Consider the following 20,735-nt stretch of genomic DNA (forward strand, 5'->3'; position numbering starts at 1 on the left):
AAGGTATGTCCTGGGCACCTTAGGTATCAGGGGTCTGGGAGGCAGATGGGGGTGGTTCCTGACTGGCTAGATCTGCCACTTGAAAAATCGGGCCATTTCTGTCAGACCTGTTGGGGGAAGGGAAGGAGTTTGCACATGAGGAGTCAGTCACACAGGCGGGTGCCTTAGGCCTGCAGGTCACCTGGTGGCACACGCCCTCTTAGCTACCCAGGAGACAACAAGTTCTCCACCGAGCCAGGAAGAAAAATTTTCCAGGAGCCCTGGGCTCCCTGGTGACAGGGAAACGAGTGTTGTCAGAACTGTGTGTTGTCAGACGTCAGGAATTCCAGCAGTAGGGCCGCATTCCCTAGGACTAGCACGCTCACTGTACAGTGAATAAGTTATTACCATGCTGCCCCAAATCTACTGCTCTGGCATCTTGACTATTTTAATCTAAAGGCCTTTGAGAAACAGCAGGTGCAAGAAGAGCACTTTGACCTTCCCTGTTCTTAAAAGTAGCAGGTGAGGGATTAGGGGAGATCGCTCAGTGGTAGAATGTTTGTCTAGCTTGCACGCATGAGTCCTGAGGCTCGGCCTCAGCACATGTGAGTCCTGTGTGAGCCAGGTATAGAGACATAGACCTGCAATCCCAACACTCTAGAGACTGAGGCAGGGGGATGGAAACTTCAAGGCCACTCAAGGCTATATAATGAGACCTTGTCTTTAAAGGATAATCTTATTTGAAAAATGTCCCCTTTGTTCCAGAAGGGCAGCGCCATTCTCACGGTCTAGGATGGGACTGTGAGGCCCAAGGAAACCTGTACAAACCTCCTCCAGCTCGCCGTCCTAACCCCACCCAGCTCATCCTTCCAACCCATGCCCCTTTGCCTTGTGACATTTTCCTGATTTACTTTTGTTTGTCCAGTTCAATGCTGTGTCTTCCGGCCTCCAGGTCCTGCATTCTCCTGCGCTACACTCAGCTGGCCTTCCTTTGCATTCCTTCTAATAATCCACCGTATGGCAGTTTAATTCCCAGCCCCAGCCCACAAACCTCAGGGCAGCAGAGGTAAACCCTTTTCTCCCTTACAGCTGTACCAACAAGGAAAGCACTGAGAGCGATGTCCTCCGCACGTGAGCCGTGCCCACTGACACAAGGAACAGCTCTGTGCTCTTTGGGCCCACGCATCCATCATTGTCATCCTCACAACAGCTTTGTAGGAAGGCCCTATCCCTGCTTTCAGCAGTAGCACATCCAGACTCACGAGATGAGTAGCTTCACTGAGAGGACCCAGCTGCTAAGTAACTGGCCTCCTCCCAGGAGTGTGGCTGTGCCCGCCGCCAGGACTGCCAAGGAGGCAGTGATCTGGAGTGCTGCTCCATTCGAAGTAGGGGCTTTGACCAAGAAGATACAGGGTAGAAGCTCCTAGAGCCCAGGAGTCATGGCTGCTGATGGACCTCACTACTACTAGCCTGGTTCTGGGAGCCACTGAAGATCTTGGCTTCCTGTGACCCTGAATCAGGTCTAAGCAGGAGCTTTCAGGGGTGGGGTGGGGTGGGGAAGGGGCAGAGAACCAAGTTCCTAGATTTGGAGAGCTGGAGTCTTGTGGTCTGATGGAGCAGGCAGGAAAGTGCATCTTATGTGCACCCCATGTGCATAGGCAAATTGGAGAACGGGGTTGGGGGGTTGGGGGTGGTGAAGCTGGTCAAATGCCTTCACCAGCTAGGAAACCCAGAATGCAGAGTACAGAGTCCTTCCCAGTCAAAAAGGTGGGAAACAGAAGGGAATTCAGACCCAAGGGGAACCTACCCATCAGTGGTAGCCTTTCCTGGGAGGACAGAGACAGCTTATACACTGCTATACCGTGGGAGCTGGAGTGGACATATGGGCCTGAGCCTAGCAGAAAAAGTCACAAGGAAACAACAGATGGACTTGACTATATAAATATAGCTGAAATTTCTAGAAAACTCCCTTCCAAAAGAGTAAAAATGCATGAGGAATAAAAAGGTGGCATTGAGCAAGACAAGCAGGACTATAAATTCCAGCTCATGGGAGGCAGAAGCGGGAGGATTTTGAGTTTAATGTCAGCCTAAGCAACACAGTGAGGCTCTGCCTCTAAACAAACAAACACAATATTGGTCGCATTTTGGAAGCGCTACTTCCGACAAGCAAGGTAGAGTTAATATAATTGCAATTATCTATCTGCCTGCCATTGTCTGCCCAGCTTCATCAAGAAAGCACAGCTTAGGGCTGAGGGTGGAGTTGAGTAGACGGTGTGCTTGTCTAGCGCATACACAGCCTTGGGGTTCCGATGATCTCTAGCACCACATAAATCAGGCATGGTGGCCACGCCTATAACCCCAGCACTGGGGAGGTGGGAACAGAAGAATCAGAAACCCAAGACCATCCTCAGCCACACAGCTAGTTGGATGCTACACCCGGTTACACGAGACCAACAACCAATGCATGAGACCCTGTCTCAAAACCAACAACCCAAACATCCAATCCCAGTAGCCGTTGCCAAGGCCCAGGTCTTCTGTCGTTCTCTTCGCCTTTCTTTCACTTCCAGAAACACAGCCACTCACTCGGCTGTCTCCGATGTGTGTCGTCGAGGTGTTCAGTGAGGCAATGAGGGACAAGCCCTCAGTAGCAGAGGAGAGTGAAGAGACATAAGAGAGAAGTGTTCTTACTGAGGCGGAACAAGAGCACCGTCCTGTAGGATGGCCTGGAGACTCAACAGACAGCACAAGGTAGACTGTGGATAACCCCCAAACACCTCTGTCAAGATGCAGCCAGACCAGTATGCCGCCATGCTCTCCACGATGCAACCTTCAAGATTAAGGACAAGGAAGAGGACTTGGTGTTCACTTTTCGGACACCCTGAGGATGCACTCCTTAAGGCCAAAAAGGACACCGTCAAAAAGGAACTGATGGGAGGCTTCAGAGGCGGGCGGTTAAGAGCAAACGCTGTTCTTGCTGAGGACCCAAGTTCGGTTCCCAGCACGCATAACAGGTGGTTCACAGCTACCTGTAACTCCAGCTCCAGGAGATCTAAGGCTTCTGTCCTCCAAGGGCATCAGGAGTACATACTCATATACACGTACACATATACACGTACACATGTACATAATTGAAAAGAAACACAAAGAAAAAGGAAGAGGAGGAAGAGGAAGGAGGAAGAGGAGGAGGAGGGAGAGGAGGAGGGTGAGGAAGGGGAGGAAGAAGAGGAGGAAGAGGAGGAGGGAGAGGAGGGGGAGGAAGAAGAGGAAGAGGAGGAAAAGGAGGAGGAGGGAGAGGAGGAAGAGGAGGAGGGAGAGGAGGGGGAGGAAGAGGAGGAAGAGGAGGAAAAGGAGGAGGAGGGAGAGGAGGAAGAGGAGGAGGGAGAGGAGGGGGAGGAAGAGGAGGAAGAGGAGGAAAAGGAGGAGGAGGGAGAGGAGGAAGAGGAGGAAAAGGAGGAGGAGGGAGAGGAGGAAGAGGAGGAGGGAGAGGAGGAGGAGGTGATAAAGGTAACAGTCAACAACAACACACAAGGCTCAAGCATGAATCATTGCCTCCGTCCCTGGCTGGAGTATTGGTAGCCCCAGACCTGCCCCCTTCCACCAGACCAGGGGATTTGGGGGCGATCCTTTCATCCCAGTTGCTGTTGAGTCCACCTTCCAATTGTCTTCCAATTCCTCTTGGTTTGGAGCTGACCTTTTTCCCCCAAGACCCCCAGCTCGGGGTGGATGCATTTTTTAATGATGCCCTACTCCCCGCCATCTGTCCTTCCTTGTCCTAGGCTGTCACTGAAGCTCAACGATGACCTGGTGCTTGTCTGTTCAGTTTGGCGTGTAAGTCGATGCTGTGGAAACCACCCCTCCCTGGCTCTCCTCCTCCTCCTCCCGTCCTGGCTCTTGTAGGCACTCAGAAGCAAGGCCAGTAAAGGATTCTCACTTAAAAAGAAAAAAAGACACAATAAAAGAGCTAATTAAAAAGAACCAAACATCCTTAAAATATGTTCTTGCACTACTCAGTCTGAGCATCTGTTTAGGGCTACAAAGAATCTGGCTGGAACGGCAGTCCCCACCACCGGTTAGCCGTGTGACCTTGGGCAGTTTCTTTGAGTCTGTAACTCTGTGAAAGAGGCACAGTCTCTCACTGGGTCTTGTTGCACCTCAACAAACTGAACTCAGATAAAACGCCTTGGTACAGCTTCAGGCTTACAGCAACGACCCCACTCCACCATTCCAGCACCCAGACGCACCTAGGGAAAGAACCAGTTAGAAACCCCCAGAACAGGTTGAGTTTTAAAAAAGAAAAGAAAAACACCAGGCTGCAAAACTGGCACAGAAATATGATCCCTTTTGTGAAGAAATTATTTTTATCTCTCCATCTACATCTATATGTATGCATCACGAGCTGTCTGGAATGATTGCTGTCTGGATGTTGTGGAAATTTCTGTAGTACAATTTTTTTTTCTTTTATATGGTTGAAAAAGAGATGTGTGGGTTTTTTTAGCAGAAGGGTTTTTTTTTTTTTTTTGAAAACAATATAGTGATTCATACCAATGGTCGTTAAAGCACTTATGCCCTTTAACCCCGCTATCTCCTTTTGCGGCACCGACCTGAGGAGACAATCCACATGAAGGAAGCACAGACAGTCATAAAAACACACGTCACGGCATTACTCGTCATGACTGGCCACATGAGCAACTCACGTTAGGGCGATGATTATTAGACAATCCACTCACTGAAGTACTGTTCAACAATTAAGAGAAAGATGAGGACCGTGGTGCTCAGTGGGGGGGGTGGCTCATGAAAAATGAGAACGGAAAGAGACACAGTACAAAATTAGACCTGCGCCTGGATTCTCAGCAAAACCATGGCTTGTGCTGGACACGCACAGGAAGGAAACAAGAGCGATAAAAACAGTGTGAACATTACCGTGGCGTTTTTTATCCCCCGTTTACGATCTGCCTAATGTTTCCAGTGTTGCTTGTCTACGGTGGTTTAAAAGTTGGCTTTAAAAATTCCCCTCAGGGGGCTGGGGATTTAGCTCAGTGGTAGAGCGCTTACCTAGGAAGCGCAAGGCCCTGGGTTCGGTCCCCAGCTCCGAAAAAAAAAAAAGAACCAAAAAAAAAAAAATTCCCCTCAGGGAAAAGAAGATAGGAAGAAAAGAAAGAAAAGACCGGAGATCTGGAGATCTGGGAGTCTTCTGCCGGGTTCTAGGAAACAGACTATGTGTGTGTACTATTTATATGAGGTACACTATAACTGTGGTTAAGGAAATCAGAGAGTCCAATCGATGGAGAGACCGATGCCCAGAGTTTAGGAAGATTCAACATTGTCACAAAGTCAGTTCTGTTTTAGTTTGGAGTTTTGGTCCCACGTAGCCCAGGCTGTCCTCCAAAATACTGTGTCGATGAAGCTGACCTTGAACTCCACCTTCGTTTCCTGAGTGCAAGGACTGCAGGCATTAGACACCTGGCAGGCTCACCAGTGCCGGGGATCAATCACATCAGTGCCCTGCAAGCCTTTGATGCCTGCACTACATCCTGTCTAGAGCATCGTAACAGTGGTAAATCTTTCTCTCGGTACTGGATGTGGGATTCGGGGATGGTGCATGCTAAGTAAGCACGCTACCATTGAGCCACACGATCACACCCAGCCTAGAAATGGCTAATCTTTGAATGTTTGCACTACAGACTATACCTGACCACTTAGTCTCAATTTTGCTGCACAATGTGAAAAGTATGCTAGCTGCACAGCAAATGTTAATCTCTTTCTGCCCATGCTGAGCTCCTCTGCCCATCGTTGGCTCTACTCTGAGACCAAATTGTCACAACAGCCTCTCTGTGTGATCTGTGCAGGTTCCTGCAGCAGACGGACACACGGTCAGTAGTTCACCCATCACTTCGTACAACTAGGGGCTGGGCACGTCTCACACCCCTTCATAGCTCTCTATGGTTCCCCCATACTCCAAGGAGTCGTAGCAAACACTGAGCAGCTATGAAAAGCCGGCATTTCACTCTATGGCTTTCTTGGCTGAATCAAGCCAAGGAAAATGTGCTTCTACCCTAGGAAATGAACGGTGCCACAGAGCGAGGCCGGAGTTAAATAGATTTCATCATTAGAGCTGCTCAAAGGTGAGGAGCTTGAATGGTATATCTGTGTGGGTCCATTATCTGCAGACTTAACAAATTCCCACTGGGGAATTTTCAGGGGTAGGGAATTGTTTCTGTATTGAATACCTACATAGTTTCTTCTTGGTCACTACTTAAAGAATTATCTTTTTAAAAAGTTTATGTGTGTGAGTGCTTGCTTGCTTGTATGTATACCAGATACACGTCTGGTGCCTGCAGAGGCCAGGAGAGGGTGTCAGATCCCCTGGAACTTGGGGAGGAAGCCATGACGTGAGTGCTGGGAACGCAATCCAAGTCCTCTGCAAAAGTAGCAACCGCTCTTCACCCATGAGCCACCGCTCCAGCCACTCCCTCTTCTAAAAATTACACGTATTTATCTGGGGGCATTTGCACATGCCATGGCACTCTTGAGGAAGTTAGAGAACAATTTTCAGGAGTCAGCTCTCTCCTACCCTGTAGGTCCTGAGTACCAGACTAGGATCGTCAGGCTTGATGGCAAGTGCGTACACCACCGAGCCATCTCCACAGCCCTATTGTGTATTAGGCATGACATGGAGCCTAGAGTTATTTTAAGTGTACGAGACGAGGCATGGTAGGACATGACTGTAAATCCTAGCACTTGGGAGGTGGAGGCAACAGAATCAGAAGTTTAAGGTTACCTTCAGTTACACAGAACTCAAGGCTGGGTTACATGAAACCCCATCTAAGAACACCGACCAATGTCCCAAAATGGAAGGTCACCCGTTTGGTGAACGAGCCATGGAAGGATCCCACTCGCATACTGCCGCGTCGAGAAGTAGCTCTAGGCCTCTCGTCTCCATTCCAGAATGGAAGGTGGGGAGAGACAATCTCCAGGGCTTTCCAAATTGGGCCTGGTTTGGGAGCCTTGAGGAAGCAGTCAATGGCTAGGTTCCTGGGCCCCACCTCCAGGAGGTTCTGATTCATTTGGAAAGGGTGGGACCAGGCTGAGTCAAGGAAGGTGACTGGGGCCACCCTGATCTGGCCCTGGCTCCCATCCAGCCCCTACACAGGCTCCCTAAGGTGCCTCAGCAGGGAGTGCCCAGACATCTCAAGTGGCACAAGCCCTGGCAGTTAGGAGAAACCTGAGTGGCCAAGGTTTATCTGATAGAGCCCCTCCCCTAGCCCTGTGCTAGCTTCTTGAATATCAAGATCAGGGAAAGGCTGGGGCAGGGGTACCCTGGGGCATCACCAGCCACCCACCAGCTGCTCAAACCTGGGCTCGCCAGAGCTCTAGGGGTACAAGAATTGCTAAGAAAAACACATTTCCTCTTCTTTCTTCCTCTCAGTCCTTCAAAATCTAGTGCCTTCCAGACTCTCATCTCGGTCTGTAACACCTTAACCAACAACGCTTTATCTCTCTGAACATCTGTCAACATGGCATCAAGCTCTCTAAGGCACAGACAGTTCTTATTCCCCTGTTCATGCCCAGCGTGGTGCCCCGCAGACCACTGGTGCTAGATGACTAGTTCATGAATAAAGTAACAGTTACTACATTACCACAGGGTCAGAGAAGGACTGGCATTCACACCCATCAGCACATGGGAAATATATCTGCTTACTCTTAAGCAGTGGGGGCATTCCCACCTTTCATCATCCACTAGAAGCCAACATGCTTCCACTTGCAGGGTTACTAAGTCACTTCTGGCACTGTGGTACCCTTTGCCACGATAAGGAATTAGTTAAGGAGCTTTAGGCTGAGGATGTAGCTCAGAGACATAGGGTTGCTTACATCAGGAGGTCCTGAGTTGCAGGCCGTAGCACGATGAAACAAACCACACACACAGAGGAGCGTGTAAACACACCCACATGCACGTGTGGCCTACAATTTCCAAGTCAAGAATGAAAGGCTTGGAAGAGGCCCAAGGAGGAGATACGTTCGTTTGTCTTTTTGGGGAAAGGGATTTATTAAAAGAAATGTCAATGCTACAGACACACAAGCGTGCAGCAGCTCAGTGTGGACTCTGATGAGCGTTCAGCCCTCAGTGCCACAGACACATAGAGAACATGACTGGGGATCTGAGGAGATTTCAAGTTCCCCAAGGTAGAGCGGGGGTCCCTTCCTATAGGTCTGTGAGTCCCCTACAGGAGCAGGAGAGGAGAAGGAAGGTCTTGCATTATCGGGAAGAAATATGTCACTTTGAAGAGCAGGGGCACGGCTAGTCGAGATGTATTCATTACAGCCGCCCTCCCATGTCCAGGAGTCTGACAGCCTAAGGACTATGGGGTGGGATGTGCTGTTACAGGATTAGGGGTTTACAGGTTTGTGATTGTTATCATAGGAGGTTGTCTGGCTTGAGCAAGGCCATAGGTCCGATTCTTAGCATTGTAACAATAACAGAGGAAAGTTCTTTTTTATTAGGGAAATGGAAAGTAATTGACTTGGAAGAAATAATCGAATCAGAAACCAATACTTTGAAATCCTCAATTTAAGAAATGATTTGGCTGTGCCGGAGAGATGGATCAGCAGTTAAGAGCACTGACTGCTCTTCTATAGGTCCTAAGTTCAATTCCCAGCAACCTCACGGCAGCTCACAACCATTTATAATCTGATTTCGTCTTCTTTTGTCATGCAGGCATACATACAAGAAGGTACTCATATGCATAAAATACATAAGTTTGAGGCTGGAGAGATAGATGGCTTAGTGGTCAAGAACACTGTCTACTCCTCTAGAAGTCCAAAGTTCAATTCCCAGCACCCACATGATGGCTCATGACATCTATCTATAGGGTGATCTGATGCCCTCTTCCAGCATGCAGGTGTACATGCAGAGAGAGCAACTTTATATATAAGTCTTTAAATACATATGTAAATTTAAAAAGTGATTTGGCAAAGAATCACTAGTAAGTGCTTAAATCACTGGTCAAATGATTATCAGGTGATGGGACATTGGGTCTCGAGTTATCATGCCACAGGTGATGAGCTCCTTAATTTCAAAGAAAAGATGCAGCTGTGCAGAAGCACAGCTGTGCAGAAATCCAGCTGTGCAGAAATACAGCTGTGTAGAAATGCAGCTGTGCAGTATTGAACCCTTGGGGCTGGAGATGGCTCAACAGTTAAGAGCGCTTGTTTGATCTGGCAGAGGACCCACGTTCAATACCCAGCACCTACATCATGGCTCACAAACATCTACAACTGCAGTTCCAGGCGATCCATCAGGCACACACACGCTGTGTACAACCAAGGATGCACACAAAATACTTAAACTTATATAGTAAAATAGATACAGCTAAATTTTAAAAAATTACTGAACCTAATAGGTCTGGAGATGTAGTTGGTGATGTTTGCCTCAGAACATGAAGTCCAGAGCCACAGAAAAATGGGTGTGGTGCATGCGTCTGACCTCAGCACTTGGGGAGAACTTGGGGGACGGCAGCAGAGGGATCACAGGCTAAGCATTATCTTCAGCTACAGAGTGAGTGTGCAGTCTCGGGCACAAACGGCACTGTCTCAGAAATAAAATAATAGGAGCTGGAGAAATAGCTTAGCAGTTGAGAGTGCTCCCTGCTCTTCCAGAGGACCAGAGTGTGGTGCTTAGATAAGATGGCTCGAATTCCTCTAACTCCATCTCCAGAGGATCCAACACTCTCCTCTGGCCTCCATGCATGCATGTCCCAACACACACACACACACACACACACACACACACACACACACACACACACACACACTTTTAAAAATTAAAAGCTGGGTAGTGTTGGTACAAGCCTTTAATCCCTGCACTGGGAAGGCAAAGGCAGGCAGATCTCTGTGAGTTCTAGACCAGCCCAGTCTACAGAGTGAGTTCCAGGACAGCCAAGGTCACACAGAGAAACCCTGTCTTGAAAAACCAAATAAATAATAAAAATTAAAATAATTTTAAGACTTTGAGCCTGAATCCAACCCTTAGGAAACCATGAGGCATACCCAGAGTATAGGATACATTTCTGTGCAACAAATGGCCTTGAATAAGAATCTTTCTTTAATTTATTTTTTATTGTATGTGTGTTTGCCTGGATGAATAGCCATGCACCACATATGTGTCTGTTACACACAGAGGTCAAAAGAGGGCACCAGATCCTCTGGAATGGGAGTTACAGATGGCTGTGAGCTGCCACATGGCTGCTGGAAATTGAACCCTGGTTCTGCTGAAGAGCAAACAGTGTTCTCACCACTGAGCTATCTCTCCAGTCCCTCAAATGGTTCTGTAAACATCTTGTTCCTATGTTTCCTCTTGTTTAAGAGATCTGGAGGGGATTTAGTTCTACTGAATCATAGAAGCTAACTCAGGGCTTTGCTCTAGAATGGGGGATAGGTACAATCCCCTGTAGAAAGATTTTCTGTTATTTGGTGTCCAAAAAAGCCGACAAAAGCCAGTGGGGGTGGTGGTAAGTACATCCTAGTCAGGGAACACACAGTCCGTGACTCCTGGGATGCCGTGAGGAATACCGGTACCCAGAACAGATAGCCTTCCACCCAACTGACCGAATCTATCCCCATGGCGTGACAGAAGCAAGCAGTAACACCTCAAAGCAGAGACGGCACCTACAGGCTGATGCCACCATGCTGGTCCAGCCCTCCGAGTCCACTGGTGTTGTCCCTTGATACAGGAATGTCTGGTCATCCTCCTGACTCAGGTGAGGGAGTCCTGTGCTGCCAGGCCTCTTGGAGTTGAGGCAGGAGGGTCAATAACAAGGAGTCCAACACAGCTAGACCCTCCCAGGAACACCGGAGACCCCTAGAAAACGGAGAGGCCTGGATGTGACTCTCGCTTTACCATGAAGGCCCATTCCTGCCCACCGCTGGCACTCCACACCCTTCTGTACCAGTCTTTCTTGTTTCTACCACTTTGAAGAGGAGGGGCACACTTAATTGTGGCACACACATTATGGCTGTCCTCCCGTACCCCAGTCTGTAGTCAAGAGCTCTCAGGGACTGCGAAGACCCCTCTGCACAATACTCCCAACATACCTGTGGTCCAGCAGCAACAAACCCTGTTCGAGCAGCTCCTTCACCTCCCTGCTTGCTCCAAACACGTCCCACAGGGTCAGCTGGGGCTCAAACTGCCGCCAATGCTAGGAAACAGCAAAGCCAGGGGAATGAGCTGGTGGAGGGCCATGGAGCTGGATACAGAAGTGGCCAAACGCACCACACACACACACACACACACACACACACACACACACACACACACGTACACACATACCACACACACACACCACACACACCACACCACACACACACACATGTACACACATGTACACACATACCACACACACACACACCACACACACCACACCACACACACATACCACACACACATGTACACACATACCACACACACACAACACACACACATGTACACACATGTACACACATACCACTCACACACACCACACACACAATACACCACACACACAACACACAACATACCACACAAACAACACATACACCACACACACACCACACACAACACACCACACACACTCATACCACACACACACCACATACACACACACATGTACACACATATACACACATACCACACATACATACCACACACACACACCACACACATACACCACACCACACACACACACACCATACACACACACCACACACATACACACACACTACACACACCACATACCACACACTCACAGCACACACACTCACAGCACACACACTCACAGCACACACACACACACACACACACACACACACACACACACACACATATTTGGATTTCATGGTGAATAATAGCTCAGCGGTAGAGCACCTGTCCAGCATAGAGCACCATGAAACTCTAGGTGCAATCTTTAACCATTATACAACACTGCCCACTGCCTCTGTCACAAGACTTCAGCTGGTCAGGTTCACCTTCCAGCTGCCAACCCAGAGGATGGAGGGAGTGGGATCTGGGAAGTGACTGATTAATTCTTAGGGGGAGCTAATAGTATCTGAGAACCCCCAGCCCTTTACCTGGTGAGTGACCCCCACATCAGTGCGCAGCCCCATAGCCAAAACCTCCTCCAGCCTGAAAGAGAATCACCATGGGACCTCAGAGACGAGACCTCACATTCTTTAAACCCAATGCTGGGGGGTAATAGTATGCTTAGAACTCACATGGTGGGGGCAAAGAGGGAGGGGCAAAGCAGGTAACAAGGATACGAGGACACGGAGGAGCTTCCAGGATGCTGGCGACCCTGGGGAAGAAGCCTGTGTACTCAGGTACTCACAGCTCCAGCTCGCTCAGGGGGACGCACTTCCGGGTGCCATGACCAAAGAGCATCACCTCTTTCATCCAGTTGTCAGGCTCCAGTGTCTGGATCCGTGCTTCCCGGGTATGGCCTCCAGCTCCCTGAGGCACAAATTGTCCATGGGCTCCTGAGGATAGCAGTAAACAACCACCACACATGCGTTAATAGAAGCTAAGGTGGTGAATTACCAGATTGAAAGCAGGGATCTTTCCAAGGGTGGTCCCTGAAGCAACTACTATAATTGTAAATCCCTAGGTCCCGCTCCAGCCCTGCCCATAAGAAGTCCTGGAGGTAGGGTCCAGCACTCTGGGTCGTAACAAGTCCCCGAGGGGCTTCTCATCCATGCCAGACTCAAAAAGAACCATGGCACCCAACCGCAAAGGCCTGAAAATTCGCATTCCACAGTTCTACAGAGAGGTCGTGTGTGTTTTGCAGGAGGAAATGCAGGCTCTGAGTGGCTAAATGGGCAGCCCAAGTTCACACAACCAGAATGTTCCTCTCCTGAATCATGCTTTCGGTTGTTCACAATCGACTCACCAGGCCCAATGCCAAGGTACTGACCGCACTGCCAGTACGTCCAGTTGTGATTACTGAGCGCTCCCTGTGGGGAAGATGGGAATCGTCGGCACAGAAAAGTAGGTGATGTTGGCTTCTGTTTAGGTCCTGGGCATCTGATTAAAATTTCTCACCACCTCAGGTCTCAGAGCACCCAAAAGGAACCCTTCTCTTCAAAGGGCCTCAGTTCCTTGGTCATATCTCAGCCCTCTTATTCTGTATACCATCCCCACGCCACTACACTGCCCACCCCACCACCACCCCGGCCTGTCATCAGCCCTGCACTCACATTCCGTGCAAAGTTGGAGACCTCATACTGGCGAAAGCCAGCATCACGAAGGACTGTCCTGCCCTCCTGGTACATCTCAGCAGCCAAGTCCGGGTCGGGGGCCGGGAGGGTACCCTGCTGCACCTGGGCAAAGAGTGAGGTGCCCCGTTCCAGGGTCAGCTGGTAGAGAGAGAGGTGGTCGTCACAGTGGCGCAGCAGTTTCTGAAGCTGTTGAAGCCATGGCTTCACCTTTTGTGCCGGTAACCCCAGCATCAAATCCACCGACACTCTGCCAGGGAAAAGGTGCCTGGCCTCCGTCAGGGTCTGCAAAGCTTCTCGGGCTGAGTGAGTCCGGCCCAGCAGCTGCAGTTCCGCGTCATCCAGGGACTAGAGAGAGAGGGTCTGGTGTAAATGCTGTCCCAGAGGGACGCGGCAACATTCAGCCTTATTTAGGGCACAGATGTGAGGGACACACAACAGGCAGATGGGAGTGAGTCCAGGCAGACCCAGAGAGCTACCCCTCAACGAAGGGTGCGTTTAACCCTTAAAACCCTCTCTTTTATTTTGTTTTCTTTCCTCTTGAGACAGGGTCTTACTATAGTGTTGACTAGACTGGAACTCACTAAGTAGCCCAGGTTGGCCTCAAACTTGTGGGTTATCCTGCCTCTGCCTGCTGAGTGCTGGGAGGAGAGACGTGTGCCACAATGCTCAGCCATCAGATTGACAGATGAGAAAGCTAAGGTTCCGAGACAGTAAGTAACTGCAGTGTCACCAGGAATTTAGAAGTGGGTGATTCTAAATCCAACAGGCTTTTTCCTCGCTAATAATTTTATATTTATTATAAACATATTTATAATATTTTATGTATTACAAAATATTTTACTATATCTATTGTAAAGGCAAATATTTAATATTATAAAATCAAACATATTTTGTATTTATTATGTTTATAATATATTTTTTTAATTATTAAGGGTGCACGACAGCGATTATATAGAGGTCAAAGGTTAAGTTGGAGGAGTTGGCTCTTTCCTTCCATCATGTAAGTTGTGACAGGGAATAGAACTCAGGTCATCAGGCTGGGCAGCAAGTCCCTTTTTCGAAGAAGCCATCTTTTTAAATTACCTTTTAACATTTTTATTAGCTCAAGCTTATAAGCTCAGTAAGGGTCCCTTCCTATGTATAACAAAGCCTAACCACCAGTTTCCCAAAGGGCTGGCTTGCTTGCTTCCTTCTGAGACAGGGTCTCAGTAAAGAGCTCAGGCCGGTTTGGAACTCATGGTAAACCTCCTGCCTTAGCCTCCTGAGCTAGTGAGAGAACAATTGTGTGCCCACCACATCCAGACCCAAAGGTCTCTTTTTTTTTTTTTTTGGAGCTGGGGACCGAACCCAGGGCCTTGCGCTTCCTAGGTAAGCGCTCTACCACTGAGCTAAATCCCCAGCCCCCCAAAGGTCTCTTAATTTAGTGTTATCTGATGTTTCCTCATAAGTAGAAGCCAGGTGTGGTAGTGTACATCTGTAATCCCATTATCTGGGGAGGTGGAGGCAGGAGGATCAGGAGTTCGAAGCTGCCTTATGTTTGAAGTACATAACCAGTTTCAGGCCAGAGTGGATGGTAAGACCTTGTCATAAAAAAGAGACAGAAGCTGGGTGGTGGTGTCCCATGAGGCCTTTACTCCCAGTACTCGGGATGTTAGAGGCAGATGGATCTCTGAGTTCAAGGCCAGCCCAGTTTACAGAGTGAGTTCTAGGACAGCCAGGCCTACACAGAGAAAAACCCTGTCTCGAAAAACCAAACAGGGTAGGGTGGGGATTTAAAGGAAGTGTTTTGAGCAAGAACACCCAGGCGTGCTACTCTAGGACCCTAAAGCCTAGGTGGAGTGCTCCTCCCTAAGCACAGTGGTGAATGGGGGTGGCAGGGGTGGCAATCCAGGATCAGGAAACAGAGGTCAACAGAGGTCAACCTAGAGTTCTCCTGACTCATAAACACACCTTTAGAGGATGGCCAATGGAGGGAACCCCAAACTCCCACAGGAGCTGACAGCTTTTGTCCTGTTTGGCAGCCTTGTCTCCAGCCTCTCCAGTCACACGGTTTCTCTTCCAAACATGCAAAGTTCTTCCACATCCTGTGCCCTTTTCCTCCCACACCCCCTTACCTGGTAAACACCTGCTCTGTCTCACTCATACATCATTTCCTCCAGGAAGGCTTCCAGGATTTCATCAGGCTGGGCTCCCCTCGGTACTCTAAGCCTTCGTAGGTTCCTCTAGAGGTAGCATTTACCATGCCATGGCCCGGCTGCCAGCCTGCTTCATGTCTCCAATCATAGAACAAGCCCCACCCTGTTTGTTTTCCTTCCTTTCTTCCATGTCTAAATAGGTGAAGTGTGCCTGTGTGCATATGTGTTCCTGTGTGTGTGAAGGAGGGAATGAGTACGTGTGTGTTTGTAGAAGCCCAAGGTCGATATTGGGGGTCTTCTTCAATTTTTTATAGATTTATTTATTTATTAAATATACAGTATTTAGCCTGCATACATTCCTGTACCAGATCTCATTACAGATGGTTGTGAGCCACCATATGGTTGCTGGAAATTGAACTCAGGACCTCTGGAAGAGCAGCCAGTGCTCTTAACCACTGAGCCAGGTCTCTAGCCCATCTTCCATAAATTCTTGCTACTTTACTCACTTGGGTCAAAACCACAGTTGATATTGGTTAAGTCTGGCTAGCTAGCATTAAGCAAGGTGAGGGGAGGATTCCTTTTTCTGTGCCTCTAAGTGCTGGGATTCCAGGCAGGCCGCCATACCCAGCCAGCATTTGTGTGGGAGCTGAGGATCCAACCATCAGTTCAACACTTGCCCAGTAAGCGCTTTAACCACTGCCCTCTCCCCATCCACACCTATGGGGCAGGTCCTACGTTAAATGGCTGGACTATAGAAGGTTAAACTAGCTTAGCCTTGTGCTTGTAATTCCAGGAGTTGAAAGGCTGAGGCAGGGAGATTACTATGAGTATGAGGCCAATCTGAGCTACAGTGTGAATTACTGTCTCAAAGTCAGAATAACAACAACAACAACAACTAGTGAAATGCTTGCCTACATGCCTGGGGGTTGATCTCTATTACCGTATAAACTGGGCACAGTGGCACATGCCTGTAACCCTAAAGATGGAGGCAGAAGGGTCAGGAGCTCAAGGTCATCCTTGACTGCATATCAAATCTGAGGCTAGCCTGAGCTATAGGGCGCCCTGCCTCAAAATAACAAAGGTAATAATAATAATAATATTAATATTAATAATGCCAAAGCCTGCCTCAGGAAGTGTATGGGCCAATATATCAAGAGACAAACAGAAAGAAAAGTGTTACTAGACCCTGGTACCCAGAAATGTTTCCTCACTGACGCAACACCACCCTAGGATCTGGGAGCCCTGGGGTAGGGTGGGTCAGATAGGTCACCTGTAAACCAATGGACAACCTGTTCACTCCTGCTGCTCCAAAAGCTGCCAGCCTGGGACCTGGGGCTGAAGTGGGGTTGGCCTCCAACGTGACTTCCGAATCTGCAGGCAGGTAGACTTCCTGTGCCACGGCCTCCAGGATAGCAGCTACAGTGTGGGGACTGGCCAGACTCGGGGTTCCCCCACCAAAGAACACAGACTCCACCCTGGAGGAAGAGGATAGAGACATAAAACCTGGGGAAAGCCCCCAGGGACGTTCTCCTGTTGTGTCCTCTCACCCCAAGACCTTGTCTACTGTCCCAGTACTGACCTCTGCACCCCGCTGAGCCGCAGCAGCGTCCTTGCCTCAGTCACCAGGCAATTCCGCACAGCCCCCTCGTCCACGCCGCGGGGGATGTACTTATTGAAGTTGCAGTAGCTGCAGCGTTTCTCGCAATAAGGCCACTGGGGACAGGGGATGCGTGTATGAGCTAAGGCGGGGCTCTGGGCTGCCCAGGCCACTTCCAGGGTTTATCTCACACATCCCCGTTCCCATTCTGAGGTTGGTGAGCGGGCGGCTGCGACAACTAAGCCACTCTGCGTCCCATGGGCAGATGGCGAAGAGATTACTATGCCCACTTCAGTGAGACAAAACAGATTCCAAAGGATAACCCAGCTAGTGAGCTCCAGGCTCAAGGTTTTTGGCCTAACACTTATTCCGGTGGGTTAGGACCTGGACAGATGTTATGCCAGATGTGATGTTGGGGCACGGATACAGTGTAGGTGGACTATCAGCGGAACAAATGTCAGCCACGGCCACCGCCTCCTTCTGTGCTCCCCTACCCACTCACGTGCACGTAAAGCGCCGCGCGCGTTCTCGCGGACTCAGGACTCGGAGGCTGTCCCAGGCTATCCACGCGGGGGCGCCTCTGGGCCGCCCTGGCCGCTGCTACCCATCTACCGGTCCGGACCCCGGAGGGAACCATGACGTGCAAGGCGGCAGACAGTAGGGATGCGAGACCTCGACAGCGCGCCCAGCAAGGGTGTGCCCCGTGCTGGACCGCGTGGGCCGCCCCGGCGGAAGTCAGAGGGGCTGCGTGACCTCGTATTGCCTCTCCCAGAGTGGCTAGAGAGCCCAGGGCCTCGGGTCTGCGGCGCCACCTGCTGGTCACTGTTGCACTCACAGCTTATTCGTTCCCAAGGACACAGCCTGTCTGTCCTTTGCCAAGGACATGGTGTGGCGGACCCGGCCAATAAGCTACCTGTGCCAGAGCGACTTTCTTGACCCATCAAGAATTTTTAGTTCTTTCAGTCCGTTGCTTACATTGTTGTATATCTGGCTCAGATCTGAAAGCCAGGCCGACGTAGGTGCCTAAAATCAGGTCACAGTCTAACTGGGTGAGGAGACACTAACCAAGTCAAGAGTTAATTCAGTTAGTTTGGTATTAGTTAACTGGCTGTGAGATGGTGGGGCTATAGAAGAGTGCGAGTCAGCGGGAAGGAAGCTCATAGGGTGGGTATTAGAGTAGCAGAAAATCGTTGGAAGCCAGGGGCAGGGGCTCACACCTGTACTACTAGAACTCCAGAGGCTAGACAGGAGGATTGTGTGAGTTCCAAGCCAGGGCTTGGAACTACTGGGCTACAGTGTGAGAACCTGTCTCAAAGAAACAAAAGGAGGGGGAAGACATGATGGCTCAGCAAGGATTGGACAAAGCTCAATGGTCCCTGGACAGCCACTATGTAGTGGGAAAGAACCTTGCTCCACATAGTGGTCCCTTGGCCACCATGGGTGGCTCCTAGACAACTCATGTGTGCACATAATACACACAGACACAATAATAAAATAAACAATTGTGGCTTAAATGCATGCACAGACATGGATGCAGGCAAAATATCCAATTACATTTAAACAAACAAAAGAGAAAAAAAAAAGAAGCAAAACCTAAAGCTGTAGGGATGGCTCAGTGGTTAAGAGCACAGACTGCTCTTCCAGAGGTCTTGAGTTCAATTCCCAGAAACCACACGGTGGCTAACATCCATCTATAAAGCAATCTAATGCCCTCTTCTGGCATGCAGGGGTACAGGCAGACAGAACAACACATACATTTACAAACTAAAAATTTAAATATAAATAAAACTTTGTTTTAAAAAAGAAAAAAAAGCCATGTGTGGCAGAACAGCCGTGTAATCCAGGCCTGACTGCATGAGACAGTGTTTCAAGAAAGAAAAGGAAGAGGGAGTAGAGAGATGGCTCAGCAGTAAGAGCTCCGTCTGCTCTTGCTAGAGCCCAGCACCCACACGCAACCATCTGTAAGAGCTCCAGACTTCCTCCAGCATGCACGTGGTGCGCAGACATATGCAGTCAAAACACATGAAATAAAATAAATATTTTTTAAAAGGAAGGAAGGGAGGGAAAAGAGAAAAAAAGAAAAGAATTCCACTGGGGATTGGCTTGGCAGGGAGAGTGGGCTGTGTGGTCTCTGAGTCAGGCCGGTCCCTGGCATGTGATGGAAGAGAGAGGTGGCAGACCTGGTGTGTGCAGGAGAGGCAGGACACATGTGAGAGGCTTGGAACAACTGTCCCTCAGAATGGAAAGATCATGGGCTTGGGAGTCACACGTTGTCGTCGTAAAGCAGTTCTTACCAGCTCTTCCTTAAGAAAGTAAGGTGTTGGGAGTACAGCACTCAGGAGGAACCAGCTCTCTCTCTCTCTCTCTCTCTCTCTCTCTCTCTCTCTCTCTCTCTCTCTCTCTCTCTCCTCTCTCTCCTCTAGTCCCCTCTAGAAGCAGGATATTTTTTCAGTGTGTTAGCCCATTTGTATGTGGTCCTAAAGCATACGACTTAGGGAGTGGTGTTTTCCTGTCCTTCAGCTGCAGTTGGAGTGAGGCAGACTTAGTCTACACCAGGCAGCTCTCCCAAGCCTAGGGCAGCAGCCTCAGTGCATCATGGCCTTCTCTCCCTTGCTGTCTGTAAGTAATACACATGCTTCACACAACACTACTGAATGCTCTGACCACGAAGGCCAGTGCAAACTAAACCTACTTCAGACAGCTGGATCTAAGAGACTTACATCTCCTGCCAATGATCTAATGGCTTAGGAGACAGAGTGTTGGAAGAAGAAAACTGGCTTGAGAAATGGCAGGTCAAAAATCCCTTAGCTAATCTTGCTGTTACCAATATTTGTGAGGTTTGTTTTTTGCATTTTTCATTTGTTTATTTGTGTGTACACGTGTGTGCATGTGTATGGGCACTCATACTACAGGGCTTATGTGAAGATCGGAGGACAAACTAAAGGATTCGGTTCCTTGTCTCTACTTTGAGGGCTCCAAAGATCAAAGTCATGGCATCGAGCTTGATGACAAATGTCTTTTACCCACTGACCCCTCTCACCGCTCTCTTTTTATGCATTCTTCTAAAGCAGAAAAGAGTGCAAACCACAGAGGGGTAGACACTGAGTGTGATGCTTTGTATATGCTCGGCTCAGGGAGTAGCTGTGTCACTGTGGGTGTGGGCTATAAGAACCTCATTCTAGCTGCCTGGAAGCCAGTCTCCTCATAGCAGCCTTCAGATAAAGTTGTAGAACTCTCAGCTCTCCCTGCACCATGCCGGCCATGACTGATATTATTACTACTACTCAGCTTGCTGTAGTGGGCACGATGAACTGAGATCACTGTTGTCAATGTTATTTCCCTGGGACCTAGAGTTTGCCTTTGCCTTTATTTTGGCCTGGTCAAGTATCCAGTGGTTGACTTCTGGGCATCAGAGGACAGAACGCTGTACCCTGAGATCATGCAAATGCCACCATTCTTTTTGAACAAGTGACCCGCCACGAGCCATGAAGATTGGCTACTCACTGGCAGGCACCGACCTTCACCCAGTCTTGTCCCACGTCCTAAATCATTCTGCTTTTTAAAAAAAAGATTTATTTATTCTTAAAAAAAAGATTTATTTATTCTATGTATATGAGTATACTGTCGCTGACAGACACACCAGGAGAGGGCATTACAGATGGTTGTGAGCCACCATGTGCTTGCTGGAAATTGAACTCAGGACCTCTGGAAGAGCAGTCAGTGCTCTTAACCACTGAGCCATCTCTCCAGCCCCTCATTCTGCTTTTGTATTGCTGTGGGGT

The 20,735-nt window shown here is 49.1% G+C and overlaps 1 protein-coding gene across 19 annotated transcripts; it reads right to left on the minus strand.

The window, feature by feature from the left end:
* Positions 1 to 2,038: 2,038 nt before the first annotated feature.
* Positions 2,039 to 17,690, minus strand: Rsad1 (radical S-adenosyl methionine domain containing 1). 19 transcript variants are annotated; one of them, XR_015631012.1, is made up of 11 exons: positions 17,456 to 17,690; positions 16,936 to 17,069; positions 16,627 to 16,831; positions 13,429 to 13,566; positions 13,201 to 13,323; positions 12,894 to 12,957; positions 12,336 to 12,483; positions 12,079 to 12,133; positions 11,068 to 11,171; positions 10,646 to 10,834; positions 2,039 to 3,909 (listed from the first exon to the last, which is right to left on the minus strand). XR_015631012.1 is itself a non-coding variant. In XM_087574338.1 (10 exons), the coding sequence occupies exons 1-10, from the start codon at positions 17,588 to 17,590 to the stop codon at positions 10,717 to 10,719; spliced, it is 1,224 nt and encodes a 407-aa protein (XP_087430464.1). In that variant the 5' UTR covers positions 17,591 to 17,690; the 3' UTR covers positions 10,066 to 10,716. The 19 variants fall into 19 exon arrangements, 6 of the variants coding, with proteins under 6 accessions (XP_087430464.1, XP_087430466.1, XP_087430467.1 ...); XR_015631013.1 differs by lacking the exon at positions 2,039 to 3,909 and adding an exon at positions 9,810 to 9,937; XR_015631021.1 differs by having other exon boundaries at positions 13,201 to 13,566; positions 16,646 to 16,831.
* Between the last annotated feature and the right edge of the window lie 3,045 nt (positions 17,691 to 20,735).

Source organism: Rattus norvegicus, chromosome 10 (assembly GCF_021556685.1).
Source record: "Rattus norvegicus strain SHRSP/BbbUtx chromosome 10, alternate assembly SHRSP_T2T, whole genome shotgun sequence".
In the NCBI taxonomy this organism is placed as follows: Eukaryota; Metazoa; Chordata; class Mammalia; order Rodentia; family Muridae; genus Rattus; species Rattus norvegicus.